This window comes from Xenopus laevis, chromosome 6L (genome assembly GCF_017654675.1).
Source record: "Xenopus laevis strain J_2021 chromosome 6L, Xenopus_laevis_v10.1, whole genome shotgun sequence".
Lineage (NCBI taxonomy): Eukaryota > Metazoa > Chordata > Amphibia > Anura > Pipidae > Xenopus > Xenopus laevis.
The window spans coordinates 116367825-116389271 of record NC_054381.1 but is presented as its reverse complement, the minus strand read 5'-3'; the positions used below and the strand labels follow the sequence as shown (position 1 = coordinate 116389271).

Sequence of the window (21447 nt, the reverse complement as noted above, 5' to 3'; positions counted from 1 at the left end):
CAAGGGGCTGATCAAGAATACCAGGAATCCGGCACAATTAACATCAAGATTCGGCTTTATTCACACACAGGAAGGACACCCTCCACTGTTATCCTTCCTATGTGTGAATAAAGCCGAATCTTGATGTTAATTGTGCCGGATTCCTGGTATTCTTGATCAGCGCCTTGACAGCGGTCTGTGGTTTTGATGTAGTAGCCGGCGAGGAGTGATCGGCATATCGCGAGAGCAGCGATCGAGCAGGACGGCACTTTGGTCCAGGTGAGCTCCGACATTGACGCTCCGTGAGTAGAGCTTTGGTCAATCAAATATTGCCTGCCCTCCTCTATGCCTTAAGGTAGACACCCAGATCCTATCGTACGAATTGAGGATTCGTACGATTTTTGGATCGTGTGTGGCATGTGCCGGCATCTTTCGTCCGGCGGAGATCGGTCGTTTGGTCGATCGGTCAGGTTTGATTTTGACCCGACCGATCCCACGGCACATCGTAAGCGGATCTTTGCATCTATGGCCACCTTTAGGCATAGAGGCAGGGCAGACAATTACTTTCACTTTCCATTCAGCACTTACTAGATGTCACTGCTCTCCCCCCCCCCACACATTTGCCCAATTCTATTAACCATTTAATTGTGTAACCAGTGCATGGGGATGGACATCAGGTTCCCCATTCTGGCTCACAAACAAGATTATGAGATGATACAAGGCTTGCCTTAATAAGTGTCCACAAAATGGCCCCCTGCCTGCTTGCTATAATTATGAGTTCCCAGACTGATGGAAACAAGATTCAAATAATTTATACGTGAGTGACGTGATAAAATATGATTTGAAATAATTTTTTTGGGTGACGGGTCCCCTTTAAAGGGCGCCTGACATCAATAATTTTTCACCTGCTGGAAGAGTGGGCTAATAGAGCCGACGCTCCAGTTGTGGGAAGTGCTAAAAGGCACTTCTAAAATAGCTAGACCGCTAAATGAATAAATTGTAGTATGAAATAGTGACCTTATATAATTGCAGTCTTCCCACTGTGCTGCTTGAACATACACTGTCACTTTCCTCACTTGTGTTCACTCTATTTTTTTTATTACTCTATTTTCCATTACACATGGCTTTATCCTTGCTTTGCTAGTTTTATCATATCAGACACCAGTGATACCATAGTTTACTTGTCTTTGTAGTCATGTATGCCCCCCTGAATAAATCCCATTAAATCCACAATGGTATTTGGAGGTACATTATGCTCAAAGAATGCAATTTGTATTTGTGCCCGAATACAATGTGTTAGAAGAAACTATTTACTTAAATGTTGACATTGTTATAATCACTTGTAGCATTGAATATGGAAATGAAATCATATGATTACCAATCCTTCCTTTCTGTGACTCAGCAACTGTTCTTTAATGCTCGTGGCTGATATTCTAGCTGTATTTATTATAGAACATGTATTGTAGAGCTTTGAATTGTTTGATGACATCACTGCATGATTGATCCTAACCATGATTCAAAGCTTAGAGCTTTGGCACACAGGGAAGTTTATGGTCAAAAAGCCCATATGCCATACTCCTTAAATGAGACTAATTTGTGGTGTGGTCAAGAATGGAAAGGTCAGCAAGACAGGAAATATCTGTAAAGCTGTATTAAAATATGCTGCATCATCTTATCAGTAGACCATTACTGAACAACCACTACTTTTCTCATAAATTAAAAGGATAAGTTATGAAAAGTTTTATCAGTGAACTTTGGACGTCCATCTTTATGTCAGATCACCCTTCATCAGACTGTTCGTTACACACATTCAACTTGTATGTGCTACCTACTATATAAACCCTACAGAAAATGCAAAACATTGAGTTATAACGTTTTATAATGTTCAATGTTTCTGAACATTAAATACTGTGCCTTAATGCTCTGAAATTTGGGGACAGCTGCATTATCTTGTTTTACTTGCACGTGTATTTGTTGTGTTATAAGAGAGATATGTACTGACCGCATCAAATGACCTGTCAAGGATTTGTATTCTCATTATTATTCCCTTTTTTATACAGGTAAAATCCACAGACAAATACTCTTTCTCTGTTAAATGTTTTGATGACAGCATTCATAACTTTAAAGTCCTGCCTAAAAATCTGAAGCATACAAGGGAGGTATGTCTCACTGGAGCCCCATTATCTAAATACCTTCACTATTCTTTATTCACAGTTACTGTTACAATTAACATTTGGAGGCACATTTATCAATATTCAAATTTCGAATTCCTGTCAGTTTTTCTTTTTTTTAACTCACATGAATTTGACTTTACTCGAAATTCGAATATTTGATTTTTATCTTAAACTAGGACAAAACTCAAATTGAATTAGAATCGAATTCGATCAAACTCGATTCGAGTTTTTTCCCCCCCAAAAAAACTCAAATGTCAGGAGGGCTGTAAACATCTCCAAATTGCTCACTGAGCCTCTCCCATTGACTTGTACAGCAATTCGGCACGTTTTTGGTGGAGAATAGTCGAATTCTAATTCTTAAATTCTAGTTGAATTTGACAGTTTTGACCAAAAAAAAAAAAATCAAAAATTCAAATTCAAATTATCAATTCGACCCTTAATAAATCTGCCCCTTGGTGTAAAGTGCATATTTGCTGCTGGACCATATCTTCTTTTTTTGTGTAAATGTACATTATGAGGCCCATTTATCAAAGGTTGAATTTAGAATTTTTTTTTTACTCGAATATACTCACAATTCGACTGAGAGGTTATTTAAGAAAAAACGTGAATGTCTAATATTAGATCTAATATTCGATCAAATACTTCCGACCCGAAAAACCAAATCGTAATCGAATTGCATTCAATTCTTACAAATCAAGTTTTTCTCCAAATGTTTTAGAAATCGTAACACCGTACAAAAGGCTGATAAAGAGATGTTATTTGTTCTCAAACCTTGCATTCCTACATACAGTATATCACTTAGACAATAAATGGTATCCTGTTACAACAACAACAACATTTTTTTTCTGAACTATAGCTAACAGGGAAGTGACAAAAATTAGCTTTTTATCACTATAGGACTCTGGGCCACCCCCTTATGTTCTCAAGCTTCACTTTTTCCTCAACATTTGGGTGCAGATTTATAAAGGGTCGAATTTTGAGGGTAAATAAACCCTCGAAGTAAAATCCTTCGAATATCGAATTCGAATGATTTTAGCGCAGATACTTTGATAGAATAAAAATCGTTCGATCGAATGATAAAATCCTTCGAATCGAACGGTTCGAAGGATTTTAATCGATCAAACTATTTTTATTCGATCATAAAAAACTTAGAAAAGTGCTGGGGAAAGTCCCCATGGGCTAACATTGAACCTCGGTAGGTTTAAACTGCCGAAGTATGTAGTCGAAGTATTTTTTAAAAGAGACAGTACTTCGACTATCGAATGGTCGAATAGCCAAACAATTTTTAGTTGAATCGAAGTCGAAGGTCGTAGTAGCCTATTCGATGGTCGAAGTACCCAAAAAAATACTTCGAAATTCAAAGTTTTTTTTATTAATTTGCTAATTTTTACTGTCTCACTGGTAAATAAACTAGGGTGCTTATTTTTGCTTTTTTGGTGAGTTGTTGAGGACCAGTTTTAGAGAACTGTATAGGAAAACATTTAGCTAGACAAAATTTAGTTTTACTAAAACTGTAGGTGATGTGTATTTACTATGTGCTATATTGCCTTCCTGCAGGGCTGTCCAGTTAGTCGGTCAGATAACGCTTTCTAATTAGACAGTACTACTTACTGTCTTACTACATTAGTCTGTGACCCCATTTCCTCCATTTGCTTTTGTTTCTTGTGACGCCTCCAAAGTTTTTTTTTTACAGAATATAACTCTGGAAAGTTTGTTACAGATTTTTACTAACCAAGAAGAACTGGTGGGAGATATTTATTATGTGTTTTCTTACTTCAAGTTAAAGCCCCTGTAAAGTTCAACATGTGACCTTATAACAAATGCAGATAAAAAAATGTCACTTTATTACAGTTCCGCAAGCATAGATAATAAAGAATTGGCATACAGCTACAATTCTAACCTAATTAGTTGCTCTTAAGAACCCCAAAGGGAAGGAAACTGCTGTGTGATAGCTAAGCTGCATTTTGTTACAGTATAGATGACTGACAGTAATGCAGACCATCTCAAGTACTTCAAGTTAAATTTATTTCTTTATAAGAAAACGGTTGTTCTTATCTGGTTACAAACAGATGAAGAATGCCAGGGCATACCGCACCCTTGCTAGATGAGACTTACTGGTTAAGAACGAACTACAGTATGATAAAAAAATATATGGCTAGGACTATATAAACTGGGCAGCCAACCAAAATTTTCAAGCCTTTCTTGTAGATGAAGCTTTATGCAATAGGCATTAGTTTTCTTCCCATCAACTGACCAGTTTAATTATTGCCTTTTTAATAAGGGTTTACTGGGTAATGTGAGCTTGGACACCGAATGCTTTGTTGTTTGAGAAACCTTAAGGACCATTTTTCCATATGAAGTCACTGGGGTTTTTTCTCTTCATTTTAACAGGACTGGTTGACTGCAATTGAAGAACATTCTGCATACAGCACTCACTATTGTTCCCAAGATCAGTTAAGTGATGATGAAGATGAGGAGTTGGTACTTGTGGGCGATTTAAAGGAATCCCTTGAGGTACCTGCTTATTTGCCTTTTTTGTAGTTCTCATACAGCATGTTTTTGTTGGATGCCTTCACAGAACAGGTGGATAATTATTGGGGTTTGGCTCACACATAAATGGGAAAAGGACACTGGTAAAGAACAGACATTGCCTGTCATATCTTTGTGTGCAACATTATGTAAGAATATCTTTCAAGTGATGTGTTATATATATGTGTGATATATATATATATATATACACCCATAGATCATCCAATAGATATATAAAAATATTTATATTAGACCTATAGAATGTACCTAACCCTCGTACCCACAATGTACTTTCTCCCACTGTAATTTTACATAATTTATGTGATTTTGCTGTAATCTAGCCTTAGTACACAAAATAACATGAACATAAATGTGTTATCCTTTTCTATTTCTACTGTTAAATGCACAGGTACTGTTAGTTGTACACATTCAAAAAAATGTATATACAAACACATAGTTAAGCCTGATGCATGGGCTCAGTCTACATGCACACATAATGCATGGTTTCTTAACCTTACTCTGGTGGGGCCAAGGTCGAGTCTTGGAGTCAGCTTTTTGACCCAAGATATGGTTCATTTTAATTATGTATCTTGTGTGATTATCTTTGTAGAAGTACACTTATGTACTTATGCAATAAGTGGAAATAAATGCTTTCTGAAAAGACAATTTTATTGATTCAGCTTTACTCTATGCTTCTTGCACAGGTAACCTGTATCTTAAAGTCTGTATCTTAATTTCTGTATTTAGATTTTTTTAAATTGTCTCATTTAAAGGACACTACTGTGTAATAAAGATTTTAGTATTTGAATATATAATAACTTTGCTTCCGCCTGAGTATCTTATTATTCCCCCCCCCTCTACTGCATACTCTCTTCTTCTTTTTTAATAAAATCTTTGTACGTGTACTTTATAAATAAAACATTTACAGTAAATGTTTACTTGTTTATCTGCAGGTTCCTAACATGTTGTCTAACCTCCACGCATTTAACTCCATGCAATTAAATTAACATTAGGAACATAGCACAGAACAATGCAGACATGACCAGTGGAAATAGCATTTATATGTTAAGGTTTTTTTTCATGCTGAGGAAAACAAGTTTAATTGCATGACTGAGAGTTGGTGTATTTACATGCTGTATTAGTAAACCATTTCAGCATTGCTGAACATTCCTGTGGCACTGTTTCATAGGAGTGTATACCCTTGTCTTTGTGTTTTTATGAAACGAGTTTCTGGATTAGTTATCCCACAAATGTAAAGAGGCAAGTATTTATTAGGCTGTCTTACACATTTGAAAGTAGAGATACAGAAATTGTTCTCATTGGGGTATTCCAAAAAACAAGCAGCAAAAATTACCCCGGACACATCATTCAGGACAATGGTAGTAGCCTTAGTGCTTAACTAAATGGAATTATGCTACCATGCCTATGTTTATGATTTGCTCCTTATGATCACCAGGGGGCATACGAATACTATCACCAAATGTAAAAGCCAGAAATAATTGGAATACAGTGTCCTGAATGATTTGTTGGGGGGTAATTTTTTCTGCTTGTTTTTTGGAATACCATAATGAGAGCAATTTCTGTATCTCTACTTTCAAATGTGTTTGACAGCCCAATAAATACTTGCTTCTTTACATTTGTGGGATAACTAATCCAGAAACTTGTTACTCAGAAAGCTCTGAATTACAGGAAGGCCATCTCCCATAGATTCTATTAAAAGCAGAAATTCTGGGTTTTTTCAAATGAAATTGCCATTTCAATGCGAATGTCTCCAAGATTTTTAAAATATTTTCCTGCATTTATTTAATTATGCATAGCATAATTTTTTTTTTTCTGCAATTTACACCATTTTTACAGAAAAACTGATTTTTTTTATGTACCTTAATTTTCTGGTTTACCCTTGTAAACTTAAATCATCTGACTGTACCTGTCTGATGAGGTGAGACAGAAAGTTAGAAGTAAAGCATAGACAATCTTAAGGCTACATTCACTTCTTACCCATGGGCACTGGGCCTCCTAGGAATTATGGGCACCTTATGATTTTGCCAGAGACTGACCTGTGTCCACTATACCCAATTTTATAAAGAACTTGAGGCCCAAGGATGTGGATGTTTACAGGAAAAAAAAAATTCTTCAAAGAAAACATGGAAATGGATCACTGAAGTTTTAGTGTTAAAATCTTAAATTTGTGCATGGCATACTAAAAGCTAACATTTTGTAGTGCAATATTAAGCCCACTGACAAAAAAAAAACTAAGGGGCAGATTTATCAAAGGTCGAGGTGAAGTTTCGAAGTGAAAAACTTTGAATTTCGAGCTATTTTTTGTGTACTAGGGAATAGTCATACTTTTATTTAAATTTGAAAAAACTTTGAAATTCGAAGGTCGAATTTTTTTGAAGTACTGTCTCTTTACTGCCACCTAAAAGCTACCAAAGTTCTGTTTTAGCCTATGGGGGACCTCTTACAACCCGTATGGAGGCAATTGGGGGAGTTTGGGAGATCGAAGGTCGAAGTTAAAAAAAAACAAACTTCAAATTGAAGTACGATCGTACGATTCGAAGTAGGTCGAATTCGGCCCACTTCGACCCCAAAAAAACTTTGACCTCCAAAAATTGGTCTTTTTGAATTCGAAGTTCGAAGTTTTTTTAACTTCAAGCTTTGATAAATATGCCCCTTAGTGTTTTTTTACAGATCATGGGTCTGCTTGTCGTAGAATGATCCAAGCAAATTTCAAAAAGCACCTAGTGCATTCTCCTATTTTATGAGATATCTGGAAAGTGCAAATGTGCCAGTATTTTTGGCGACAACTGTATACATATCCTAAGTACTTTCAGCCAACCTGAAAAAGGAACAGAGTTCAGAATCCTTGCTTTATAATATCTCTATATAATTAGTCATTATATTTGTCACAGCTGTTCCACTTGTGTTTAGTTTTATACTGGAGTGAAACATATCTGTTGATTTAATGGGGTTGTGAGTTAAATGGAGTCTGCTGGCTTACTGAAAAAATTGTAAAGGGTACCTGTCACCCGAAAATATTATCCCAAATCCTATTTTATTATGTTAGTCAAGCAAAATCAACTTTAATTACACTACATAAATGATTTGAATATTGTTTCCTTCAGTCTGGGAACTCATAATTATAGCAAGCAGGCAGGAGCCATTTTGTGGACATTGTTATTAAGGAAAGCCTTGCATCATCCCAAAATCTTGTTTGTGCACCAGTATGGGGGAGCTGATGTCCATCCCCATGCACAATTAAATGGTTAATATGGAGTGTGGAATGGAAAGTGAAAGTAATTGCCTGCCCCACCCCTATGCCTAAGGCATAGAGGAGGGGCAGACAATATTTGATTGGCAGCTGAGATTTGTAAATGAGTTTACAACAGCTATGAATGCTTTAATAAAAAAAAGTATTTGGATTTCATGTTTAATTTGAAAATAACTTTTATTATACAGCTTTTAATGTCTAGGTGACAGGTTCCCTTTAAGACAAAAGAGAAATTGTGAGCTTTCGCTCTAATCCACTCTGTAAGGGTGACCAGCTGCTATTTTTTCCAGCTCTCAGACTAATCTACAGCTGCTGTACCTTTACCTCTCAAAGAAATCCATGGGCTTTTGGGACATTCTTTGTCTTGTAATTTAGGATCAAAAATGAGAATTGCCCATGTTATAACATTTGCAGTTGTTTGAGGGTTGCTCTGCACATTATTTCAATTGGTGATATCTCTTGTTGGCAGGCATAGTGTCACCAGATTTTGTACTGCAGCAATAAATAGAACAGTCCATTCTCTATTTCCGACAGCTTGACTGACCACAATGTTTGAATTTGACAATGATTTCATTGTGTGTAATGTACTTTGTGCTTACACAACGTTCTTGCATGCAGACAGGCACTCGCTGGCATTGAATCGTCACCAGATGGGCAACTTTCTGTACTACATTATCCACATGCAAGCACCAACAATTCTCTGCTTGATTTTGAAGCCTGGGTGTCGGTGGTGTTCACAAGATTGCACCCTCTGTTAGCTTTATTTACTCTAATTGCTAAAAAATTAATACACTGAAACAAGAGAAAAGTATCACCTTCAAACATCACGTCTAGAAGCATACACACTATATAAACTTCAGCAAATCTGCTTCTTATTTGTTGGTTGTGCAGTGATGGACACCCAAATGCATTGTATAATGTGGTAGCGATTTCTCACAATATACAGACATGTCAACGAAATAATAAATTTTAATATTTTCTTTGAATAGGCCTACTTGTAAAATATGAAAAGATAATGTAAATGCAAGCTTTGTCTTCAGCAGCAGATATGTTATACAAAATGATTGAATTTAAGGTGATACAGTTATGGGATCCGTTATCCGGAAACCCGTTATCCAGAAAGTTCTGAATTACGGAAATGCTGTCTCCCATAGACTCCATTATAATCAAATAATCCAAACTTTATTTCCTTTTTCTCTATAATAATAAAACAGTAGCTTGTAGTTGATCAAAACTAAGATATAATTAATCCTTATTGGAAGCAAAACATGATTTTCTTGTAGATGAAAGGTGTGAAGATCCAAATTATGGAAAGACCTGTTATCTAGAAAGCCCCAGGTCCCGAGCATTCTGTACAATAGGTCCCATACCTGTATTGGCTAGTTTAGCTGTAGCTATGATGTATATGTTTATACATTTGTATTCTGTTAAGGGACTTGAGAAAGGAAAGGGAAATAATCTGAAATGTTGCCCAAAATACTTGTGTTCATATCTTTGTCCATGAATAATAATTATCCTTTTTTCTTGGCATTGATAGACTCAACAGTTATTTATTTATAATAATGTATGTAAAAAATGTATATAAAGGTACCTGTCTGAGCAGTGGTCCTTATCTACAATTTTTGCTAAACAACACTGTAGCCAGGGGTGGTGGTTATTCGGTATGGGAATATAATATGAAGAACATTTCCTCATTTATTTATTTCTGTTAATATACATATACATTTGATTATATAGATTTAAAAAAAAATGTTTCTCTTTTAAAAAAAGCTAAAGCATTTGCAATTATATGTTTTTCCTATTTAATTTGCAAATGTAGAGTGGCAAAGGTTTTCCAAAACTATTTTTTTTTGATGAGCACATACGATTTCATATCTGTTAACAGAATGCTCAAACGTCTCTGCAGAGATTGAACAAAGAAGTCTCCCTGTTCGTTGGTGGGCTCACAAAATTGGAGAGTACGAAAGGTAGGGTACTCCAAACACAATGCCATAAGTTAAAAGCCTTAGAAATACATTTGTGTGTGTTGAGAAAACACATGTTATGGTCTCTTTCATTATCCATTTTGTGTCCTGACCCTGTTTCTCTAGCAGCTTGCGGCAAAGAGAAGCCCCAATATGTATCTATGACACTGGCACACTAGTACTTTTGTGTCAGTTCAAGTAAAGTGCTATTCAGTGGGGGGGGGGGGGGGTGGCCAATTCATTTACTCGCCAGAGAATGAATGTAAGCAGCCCTCTTTGCGGAAAATAAACTGGGCCAGGGGACCCATTCTCTGAGAACCGTGAGCTTCAAGCATTCCCTGGGATCCACTGTACCTGTCCACAATTTTACACATGCATATGAAGTCTTACTTTACTGCACATGTGAATGGTCTTGGACCTTAGGATCCCTGGCAAATCCTTGAAGATGGTGGTGTGGTGCTAAGGGGAAAAGTACAGCAGCTCGGTGCATTTTCTAAAAAAGAGAAGCACTGGTCCAGGGTTGGGACTGCATTGTCCTTTAACATAGGTTATTCCACCTAGTGAGACTAGAATTTATCCATCTGAAATGGTACATCATAATTTAATTCTCTGACAACTACATATTTAATGATGACAAAAAGGAACACCAAGAGCCCCAATAGTGTAATATGTTTTTACAGGGAGTAATGGTAGAGTAAACAAGTTAATACTCACAAACCAGGGTTACCGATAGGCAACCACTGTATAGGCAGGTGGGGAGATTATCCTGACCCCACTCAGGAATAAAACGTCGCTCTCTGTAGAAGAAGAAAAAGGGGATGATACCCCTCCACTCGGGGTGGACTCGATATAGTAGTAAGACAAAACAGAGGCGCCAAAAGGATAAAAATAGCTAAAAGCACTTAAAAACCCGATGGGTAATTCAGAGGAGGTAGTAATGAACTTACCTCCTCCAAGCAGACACCAACGAAAGTGGTAATTTTCAATAATAGTTTATTCACAAAACAGTATTGCAACGCGTTTAGCAGGCATTTCCTGCTTCATCAGGCAATATGGAACGGGAGCAAAAACAACAGTGTCTTTGTATAAACACGCCAGGCGCTTCTGTGAACATATTTAATGATCGTAGACTACAATCTTAAAGGGGACCTGTCACCCTAAGAAATAATTTCAAATTCTTTTCTATCATGTTAGTTGAGCAAAATAAACTTTATTTACACTGTATTTATTATTTAAATTTCGTTTCCTTATGTCTTGGAATTATACAATCACAGCAAGCAGGCAGCAGCCATTTTGTGGACACGGTTATTAAGGGAAATTGTGTATCACCCCAAAATCTTGTGTATGAACCAGAATGGGGAACCTAATGTCCATGTGCAGTGCCCTACACAATTATAGAGCCTGAGGAGGGAAGGGGGAATGTGAGGAGAGCAGTGACATGTAGGAAGTGCTGAATGGAAAGTGAAAGTAATTGACTGCCCCTCCTCTATGCCACGGGCATAGAGGCGGGGCAGGTAATATTTGATTGACAGTTTAGATATTTAAACACTTTTATAACAGGTATGGATGTTTTAATGAAAAAAATTTTGGGGGTTTCATATTTAATTTGCAAAGGACTTTCATTATGCAGCTTTTTATGTGTAGGTGACAGGTCCACTTTAAGAGTGGCCACTATTGACTATATACTGTACACCTTAAATTATGATTACGTGGCATAATGTTTATCTTCTACTTATGTTTTCAATACGAGGGGCGCCTGCTATGTACTTTTATCTAAGAGAGCCAGATGTTGTGAACTGTTATAGCACACACATCTAATGACATATTTGTGGTTTTACACTGCACATTCTGATGCCCAAGGTGTAACTATCATTGGAAACTAAGAATTTATGTATGTTGGCTTAACAATTCAGGAAATCGCTCATAAATTGTTGTACAAATGACTCATTTCAAAACTGCTGTGAAATTTACAGTGCAAATTTAAAGAAAGATTCAAGAAACTAATTGTGAATTTCATACAGGCAAACCAGTCATTCAGAACAGAGGTTTAATCCTATTATTAGCCCCTGTATGGCCTGTGCATATTATAGAATTTGTGGACAGAGACTGTGACGAGTTTGTACAGCTTGGCTGAAAAGTAGCTTTGCCAGGTTGTGAATTGATGACCTCAATCTCTGTGAAGAGAAATTTATCCTAATCCTCTGAGGATAAACCTTTTATTTGATTAACTTACAAAAGTACTTGGCTTCATGAAGCTGTTTTAGCAGTTGACTGGTGAGGCAAAGTGGGCAATGTGGAAAACGAATCTTTATAGTTTTGTTTGCCATAAAGGCATGTACATATTGATGTGCATATTAATTCTAAGCAACTTTTCAATTGGCCTTCATTTTTTAAATGTTAAAGGGGACCCGTCGCCAAAAAAAATTATTCCTATTTTATCACGTTTGTCAAGCAAAATTAACTTTAATTACACTGTATAAATTATTTGAATCTGGTTTCATTCGGTCTGAGAATTCATAATTATAGCAAGCAGGCAGCAGCCATTATGTGGACACTGTTAAGCAAGCTTTGCATCATCTCAAAATCTTGTTTGTGCACCAAAATGGGGGACCTGATGTCAATTTCCATGCCCTGGCTACACAATTAAACGGTGAATAGAACGGGGGAATGTGTGGAGAGCAGTGACATCTAGGAAGTGTTGAATGGAAAGTGAAAGTAATTGTCTGCGCCGCCTCTATGCCTAAAGTATTTAAGATGTTTAAATTAGTTTACAACAGCTATGAATGCTTTAATAAAAATAAAATTTAGGTTTCATGTTTAATTTGAAATGGAATTTTATTATACAGCTAAGTCTGGGTGACAGGTCCCCTTTAATACTTTTTTAATTATTTGCACAAAAATATCAACTGTATCTCATTACTTGCTGGTCACAGAGGCATCCATTTATACTTTTCCAGTAGCCTTCCCTAAAGTTTGTCTGTCTTTATCCTCCCTAATATTAGTATTTTCCTTCAAGCATTCTAATTCACACAAGCAGGTACAGTATATCAGGGTCATCAATTTACTGCTGAGCAGTCAATCAAAAAGACAATATTTAGGAAATTAATACTATGTCCTGATAAGCCAGCCAATGCCAAAGATATAAGATAATGGCAGTTTGACATAGTCTGCTCTTGACAGTGACAGGGGTAAGATAAAAAGTAATATTTTATATGTATGTAACCATTGAGAAATATACCTTAAACTTTATTTTAGATATTGATCCAATTATCCATCAACAACTGACACAAGTTTCCGATGCCTCCCAGGATACCTACACAGCCCTAAACAATTGCCTCATTCTGTTCACAAAGCAAGAAGCAGTGAGTATTCATTCTGTTGCTCTAATATTTTGTTTTTCTGCTATGCTTCCTAGGATGAATATACACTGACATTTGAGCATGCAGTTATATTGCAGTGGATTGTGTTGCTCACCAGTAGACATGTGGCTTTTCACAGCTGGAGGTAGTGAAAGTGGAGGTTGAGGAAGTGCTGAGGTCGCTTTGAACTTGGAGAATTCAACAGACCCGATTGTTTGGCCTCTGGGCTAACAATCAGATCATAATGGCCACCAATGCAGACCTCCGGAGTAGAATGTATGCTGCGAGAATCCAACCAGCCAGCTCATCAGCGTGTCCCATACACAGGCCAATAAGCATTTATTGGCCCATGTAAGGCCACCTTTAGTATAAAACCCTGTATTTATATATTCTTGAACCTAAGAGAAGAGACCTGTTTTACTGAAGAGCATTATGTGATAATATTATTCCTCATCCATTTCCTAATTAGGTACTTTTATATGCTGAGATGGACAGAAGGAATAAAGAGTGGTATGTTTGGAAGCACGGGAACATACACATCTCTAAAGGGTTCATTATTTTGGTTGGAGAAACGTAGCATGCTTTGTTGGAGAGTGTTTAGGCTAGAGCCAGATGAGTCAGAAATACAGGCCAAGAATCGGCTTCTCCGCTGCTGCCCTTCTACCCGCTGTGCCTGCATCAGGAAACATTACCTCCGCTTCGGTGCAGATAGATACGGTGGATTTTGGTGTGACATGCAAAATTTCAGCACCAAAATCCACTGCTATGCCTGCAAATCAGCGGAGGATAACGTTTCTGGGTAAAGGCACAACAGGCAGAAGAGCAGCAATGGAGTGATGCTCTAGAAAGCCCTTGACTGATGTTTAGTTAAATGAAGAGAAAAGTGGGAAGGATTAAAAATCAGTTGTATAATGCTTGGGTAGATTTTGCTCAAACGGCTTACCTGATATATGCATTTGTCCTGGTTGTGTACAGTGTGACTATAGCCGCAATAATTTGAGTTCCCTGTATAGTGATCACTGCATCATTACTTTGCTGCTGCATCATACCAGGCTCCCCACCTCCTGCCCTATGCTGCATTCTTATATTACTGCAGGACTGAAATGGGACTGAAGTGAAGTACTTTTCCCTTGTCTCACACTTATCTTGATTGTACAGAAATGAAAGGTATGGTCACAGTGCAGCAGGAGGACTCCGTGACCAAATACAAAACAGCATTTCCTTCCCATGGTGTAACTTGGTGCTGAAACAGCAAACCTGCTTACTGACATTCATACATTCCCCCATTCCCACCGCAATAACGAGAGAAGGAAATTAACAGCAACCCTTGAAGTGTCAGAAACCCTTCACAATTAACCCCCTGTTATCCAAAGCATTTAACGTTCAGCCAAAGCATTGTGAGAACAGTGTCAGGATTTCTATAGTGCTTTCAAGGTGATGTGTCAACAATTACACAAAATGCCCAAATATTATTCTCTGATGCAAGTGCGCATCTGCTGTATTTTCCAGTGTTATTACATGCATGATTCTAATTTGACAATTCTGCATGTTTCTAGCAGCACCGGCCTTTTTTTCTGTGTATGTATATTTTATTTGTACGGGTATGGGACCTGTTATCCAGAATGCTTGGAACCTGCGGTTTTCCAGATAAGGGATATTTCTCTAATTTGGATCTTCATATCTTAAGTCTACTAGAAAAACATGCAAATATTAAATAAACCCAATAGGCTGGTTTTGCTTCCAATAAGGATTAGTTATATCTTTGTTTGGATCCAGTACAAGGTACTGTTTTATTGTTACAGAAAAAAAGGAAATCCTTTTTAAAAATGTGGATTATTTGGATAAAATAGAGTCTATGGGAGACGACCTTTCTGTAATTTGGGGGTTTCTGGATAACGGGTATCCAGATAACGGATCCCATATCTGTGTAGCGCTCCTTGAGGTCAAAGCACTGTCCAGCAGAACAATAAATTAGTAGAACAAACAGGGAGTCATTGCAATAATAAATACCAAAAAGTACATTATTGAAATACAATTCACATAAATATAAAGTATAGTTACAATATGGATTAAGTGTTCAGTGTCAAGAAAACAAAAGTTTGGAGGTCCCTGCCCCATAGAGCTTACAGTCTAAATGGGAGGGTAACTTACAGACACAAATTAGCGGGATATTAAATGCTGTAGGTTACAGTGGGTGACACTTCCATAAGTGCCATTTCCCAGTTCAGGTGTTATGCAAGTGCTCCAAGAGGTAGTCTTTGAGTTTAGTCCTGAAAACTTTGAAGGAGGATTCTCTCTGGAGAAATTCAGGAATGGAATTCCAAATATAACGAGCAGCAAGACAGAAAGTTTTGATATGGAAAACAGCAGTAGTAGTGGGGGGAGCAACCAAGCGGTTGTTCTGAATGGAGCCAAGGTTTCGGCCAGGAACTTTTAGAGGAAGTGCATTGACCTCAATGGGATCTCTAAAGGGTGTAGTAGTAATATTTCTGGCCAAGCTGTGGAGATTTGGGGAGTGAAATGAATACTAGCACGGGCTTTGCCCTTTGGTGCATACAAGGAAACATATACTGTAGTTTCCTCCGGTGTCACATCACTGGCAGGCGATAACATTACCGCACTGCAGCGGACCTATTCTGTATCACTTGCCTGCTTGAAAGAAATATTGTGCTGACATAAAAATGCCAAACCCGCAGGCCTCCAGCTTTTAACAGCAGAAAGGTCTTTGGGAGTTGTAGTTTCATCTCAACCTTTTTTTCAGCTAACTGTATTTATTTAGTTGAACCCCCCCAACTTCAGGCTACTGCCTTTTTGAAAGTCTCTAAACCCCAAGTGGAATTGCAGGTCATAAGAACACATTTAATATAGTTCTTAGCTGAGGTTTTCATTTTGATACAGATCCTTGGTGCACTCATAATTGCAAGCTGCTTCTGCAAATGTTAGCAGCGCCCAGAGCAGGATGTGAGAGTTTGCGAAAGTATAATGTAATGTATTCTGATGTAAGGATGCCAGCATGGGTAGGCGTAGCAATGAGAACAAGGAAGGTCTTCATAAGGGGTAAATACAATGCCCAATTACTGAGATCTGTGGGAGCCAAGTGAACTTGTGCAGTACAGCCGGTGCTAGGCCGGTTTACATGCTGCCATTGCCTAGCAATGAACAATGTTGTGGTACCTTTAAGTGCCGGTGTTTGTGTTCCGTGGAAGGGATTTTGCTGAGGTGAAGAATTAGAGGAGGAACGGGGAGGGAGGGCTAGCCATGGGAGACATGTACTGACGGAGCCGCTGCATAGATTATTGCCTGTGGAAACATGATGCACAGCTGACCGGAGGAGACATCACCAACAAATTAAAGTAACATCACTTCCCAGGAGAAAGGTACCATCTGCGTGCTTGCCTTCCAGGGTTAGCCTGTGCATGTAAATAGCTGCAAGTGCTAGTGTTCTCTGCAAATAAGGCAAGCTTTTACCTTTCTACTCCTCCTCTTGCAATGTTTGCAGTGGAGAATTAATGCATATTCAGTTAAGAGGCAAAGCTGAACTCCTCTAATGCTGTAAATCAATGGATTTATTATGTTTTGCAAAGGGTTGCTGGGATTTTATTTTTTTTAATTATGATATTTTGTGCTACAGCATTTGCATGCAAAATGTACTTATTTAGCTGGATTCTGTGGGATAAAACACCATCTTGGAACCTCGAATATTTTATTTAGGCCCAGCCCAGGGCTGTTTCCTAGCCCCTTGCCTTGCTAGCATGAAGGATTTTAGCCAAGATCAACATTAATGAAATCTCTTCAGATAAGCTTTGGCTTGCACACCTATAGCCTGTAACCACACATACCTGTAGTGCACACCTCACCTTGCAGTTTTGGGTTATCCCTAACACCGAGCACAAAGGAATACTTGCTGTCTTTTAATGTAAACTTTATTTATTTACTGCTGGAATTCAAATGCCTTTTATTAATCTCACATCCCTGTTGATAGCATAGTGCCATGGACTACATGGTGCCTGCCTCAAGCTGTATTTTGCACTGATATATAATAAATAGGAACTTCTCATTGCTAGCACTTATGTCCACATTATGGTGGGTGCAGAACAATTACATCATCCTTCTTCTGCATTTTTTGTAGAAAAAAATGACTAGTTAAACTGGGGGTGGCAGCCATTGCTCTTCATTTGGTAATGTGTTTTTTATGCCTTAGTATTAAATAAAGCTTCATATGACATAAGGTCTCTCCCAAATATACTTCAACAATTGCTCAATGATCACAGAGTTGCAGAAAAGATCAAACCACACAGCATCAGCGTGGCATAATACAGCGAAGTGCTCCTTTTAGTCCTTAGGCTGGTATCTCATTGGGGCATATTTATCAAAGTATGAGGTTAGAGCCTGTCCCAATTTCATTTCTATGGGATTTTAAGGAATATGTTTATCAAAGATTGGTTCCCCTTATGATAACTATACCTTTTAAAAAAACCCATAGCAAAATTTCACTCTGGAGACTTCACTCTGATAAATATGCCTCATTGCCTCCATCTGATTTCTGAAAAATGAGCCTGTATGTCACACAAATAGCATGTCCAGGAAACCAGTGTTGTTCTACAAAAAACAATTTTATTTTTATTTATTGCTTAGCATCTGATTGTAGGGCTAAGGAAAGTTTTAATACATAAAACTATAAAGTGGCAAGTTTTTTTTGTTTTTTTTTTGCTTTAAATTTTGCTTAAGCTTTATAACTTAAACCATGAATGCAGTATTGTAAGAATGTCTTATAACCGTGATCCCCAACCATTTTCTCATGAGCAACATGTTGCTCACCAGCCCCTTGGATGTTGCTCCCAGTGGCCTTAAAGTGTGTTCTTAATTTTGAATTCCTGGTTTAGAGGAAACTTTTGGTTGCATTAAAAACAAGGTTTCTGGCCAAACATAGCTTCCTTTAGGCTGCCATTCCACAAAGTGCTACCAGATAGCCAATTATATCCTTTATTTGGCACCCCCATTAACTATTTCATGCTTGCGTTGCTCTCCAAATCTTTTTTACATCTAAATGTTGCTAACAGGTAAAATATGTTGGGGACCTTATAAGGTCTTGCCACAGGTGTATGGAAGTTCTTAGTAAATAATCTGAATAAAATTGCTTGGGTTGTTAGGTTTGACTGTGGCATCTATGTCTGCCTATTAGTGCAGTAGAATCATCTGGAAAATTATAATCACATTTGCTTTCCTGGCGTGTGTTAATTTGTCTCATAAAGTAGCAGCTCTTTTGGGAAAGGTTCTAGCTTCACACCACGGTTCGGTGTCTTATTTGAAGCCCATTGTTTATATTAATTCAGCGTTTTGAGCCCTTAAAAGGATTAATTAGCAGTGATTAAGAGAAATGAGCCTGGCAACGCAATTACAGTGAAACCTCAGTTTGACATATCCTGATTTTAAATTTTCCCACCATTTTTTTTTTTTTGGGCCCAACAATATATAATGAATATTGCATTTCCCTGATTTCACTTTTTCCCAGAGTTTACATCAGGAGTGCCCATACTTTACTAATGCGAGGTCTACTTATAGTGATGGTGTCCCATTATGATCTACATCCCTGTTCCATGGAAAATATTACTTTAATATTATATTGATTTATGAGAGAATTTATATTGATATATTTAACAACTATTTCTGTGTAACCTTAACATAAATATCTGAATGAAAAGCATGATATAGGAGAGTGATTTAGACAAGCTGTTTGTTGACAGAGTCTTGAGATCTACTGATCACCAGCTAAAGGTCTACTGGTAGATCCCGATTTACCTTTTGGGCACCTCTACTGTACACCATTATTTTCTGGTCCCCTGAAAATGTAAAATGTACTTTTATATAATGTATTAACATATAATTTAGGTAGGGATGCACCGAATCCACTATTTTGGATTCGGCCGAACCCCCGAATCCTTTGTGAACGATTTGGCCGAATACCGAACCGAATCTGAACCCTAATTTGCATATGCAATCCAAAGCCTAATTTGCATATGTAAATTAGGGGTGGGAAGGGGAAAAATGTATTTCTTTGTTTTGGGACAAAAAGTCACGCGATTTCCCTCCCCACCCCTAATTTGCATATGCAAATTAGGATTCGGTTCGCCGGGCAGAAGTATTCGGCCAAATCCTGCTGAAAAAGACCGAATCCTGGCCGAATCCCGAACCGAATCCTGGATTCGGTGCATCCCTAAATTTAGGAACCAAAAACTTTCCACTACTTAATAGAAGCCCAGTGGCTTCTATTAAGTAGTGGAAAGTTTTTGGTTCCTAAATTTAGGGATTTGTGTCAGAAATAACTGACCTTGCATATTTATATGGTGAGAGTAATAGCAAGAAGCTGCATTTTAATGGTTTCTGTACATCAGATATATATAATGTAACCACAGTATAAATATAAGGATACATCTCTGGTGAGTTCCATGAGCATATACAGACGTGTCTAAAAGGAAGGGACTACTAATATCCTTTTATTTTACAGGGGCACACTATTTTTTTTACAATACAAATTGAGTCCGTATCACTTTAAGGCAATTTCATTGGCTGGATCATTGGTTAAAAAGTTTAATGGACTGGCATTGCAGCTGGATGTTTTTTTATTCTGTTTATTTTATCATGCATAATTGTTAGCGGTAACAATAAGGATTGTGTATGACTTTGGACCTTTATTTGTTTATTCAATTATTTAACCATCATCTGCACAAAAAGTGACTGTTTTTATGTGGCCTTTAACTTAATTCAATTTTAAATGATTAATTGATTGATTAAACAAAAGATGTAGTAGGCTACATATATGAGTATATGGCAGAGGGCACATTGGCTTCTTGAGGAAGTGACCAGTTTGAGTCACGAAACGCGTCCTGCAACATCCATATGTTCAGATTTTGCTTTTATTAATAAGTTTCGAATAAAATTGAAGTTTTAAACGTATTCGCTTCATGGATCCAGTGACTACAGCAGCACGTAGTGTGCCGTTAAGGAGTAAGCTATCTGCATAGAGTCACTCACATGCTTTGTTTTGTTTGGGTTTCTTTATGTCTGGGTCCTTCAGGTTACCCCTCTCACTGCAAAAACAAATTGGTAGTTTTACTGGCATTTGCTTGAAGTGTTCAAGTGCTAATATGCTATTGCTATATAAAAAAAAAAGGGATTGTAATAAACACTGTTGTCACCTAGTTTTAGCAGTTATCCATGATGTGACTGAATTAATTTGCTTTTCATGTATTCTTACTTGGCTTTAACCCTAATTCTCAATGTGGCAATAGACTGCTTGTGATAAAATTCCCTACAATTAGAAGTTCTTTTTGAGTTCGTGGATGTGTATATTTAAAGGGGATGTTCGCCTTCAAACAACCAGTTGTTTTCAGATAGATCACCAGAAATAACTTCTTCCAATTACTTTCTATTCTCCATGTGTCACTGTTTTTCTAATATTAAAGTGTAATTATTAACATTCTAAAGCAGCTCTGCGAGGGGGGGTCGCCGACCCTGTAAACTGTTCTAAATCGATACATTTCATATCTTTGTCCCTGCTGAGTAGAATCTCTGCGTTTCATTACATGCAGCTGTTAAGCTGGCCATAGATGTTGAGATTTTTAAAAGATCAGATCCTGATCGTGAGACCACGATCTTCTCAGAACGATCTTACGAATTTACCATCAACTAAAAAGACCAATTTGCCAGGAAAACAAAGGGGAGCTGCATGCTTGGCCCTGCAAACAGATAGATTGCACTGGGACCGACAACGATTTTTTGACCTGGCCGATCAATTTCCTGACAGATTTCGGCCGAAAAATCGTAAGATGTACGATCGTTTGAATCCCACTAACCGCACGATAATTTAGAGGATTGGTCGGGCTTCCCTAAAATCGGTCGTTCGGCAAGAAGAATCGTCGCGTCTATGGGGAGCTTTAGAATTGATACAATAGTTGCTAATACTCCAGAGATGCTGCTGAGAAATGTATCAATTTAATGTTGCAAAATTGTAACAGTTTAGAATTGCACCTGAATTACTGAGCTGCCAGACTACAGTGTTGCCCTGCACTGGTAAAACTGGTTCAGAAACACTACTATTGTTTATATAAATAACTTGCTGTTTAGCAATGGAGGCAGCCATTCCATGGAGAAAAGGCTTGGGTTACACAGCA

At 37.6% G+C, this 21447-nt stretch overlaps 1 protein-coding gene across 7 annotated transcripts in view; it reads left to right on the top strand.

Annotated features, from left to right (window-relative positions):
• The window catches only part of osbpl1a.L (oxysterol binding protein like 1A L homeolog), an 86741-nt gene that overhangs the window by 22524 nt on the left and 42770 nt on the right, over positions 1–21447 (top strand). For 4 of the 7 annotated variants that reach the window (XM_018267949.2, XM_018267946.2, XM_018267947.2 and 1 more), the window contains 4 exons: positions 2040–2138; positions 4545–4667; positions 9839–9920; positions 13173–13279. In XM_018267949.2, coding sequence (XP_018123438.1) covers positions 2040–2138; positions 4545–4667; positions 9839–9920; positions 13173–13279 — 411 coding nt within the window. Of the gene's footprint in view, positions 1–2039; positions 2139–4544; positions 4668–9838; positions 9921–13172; positions 13280–16344; positions 16654–21447 lie in introns of those variants that run through there. The other 3 variants (XM_041566400.1, XM_041566399.1, XM_018267950.2) reach the window with 2 other exon arrangements.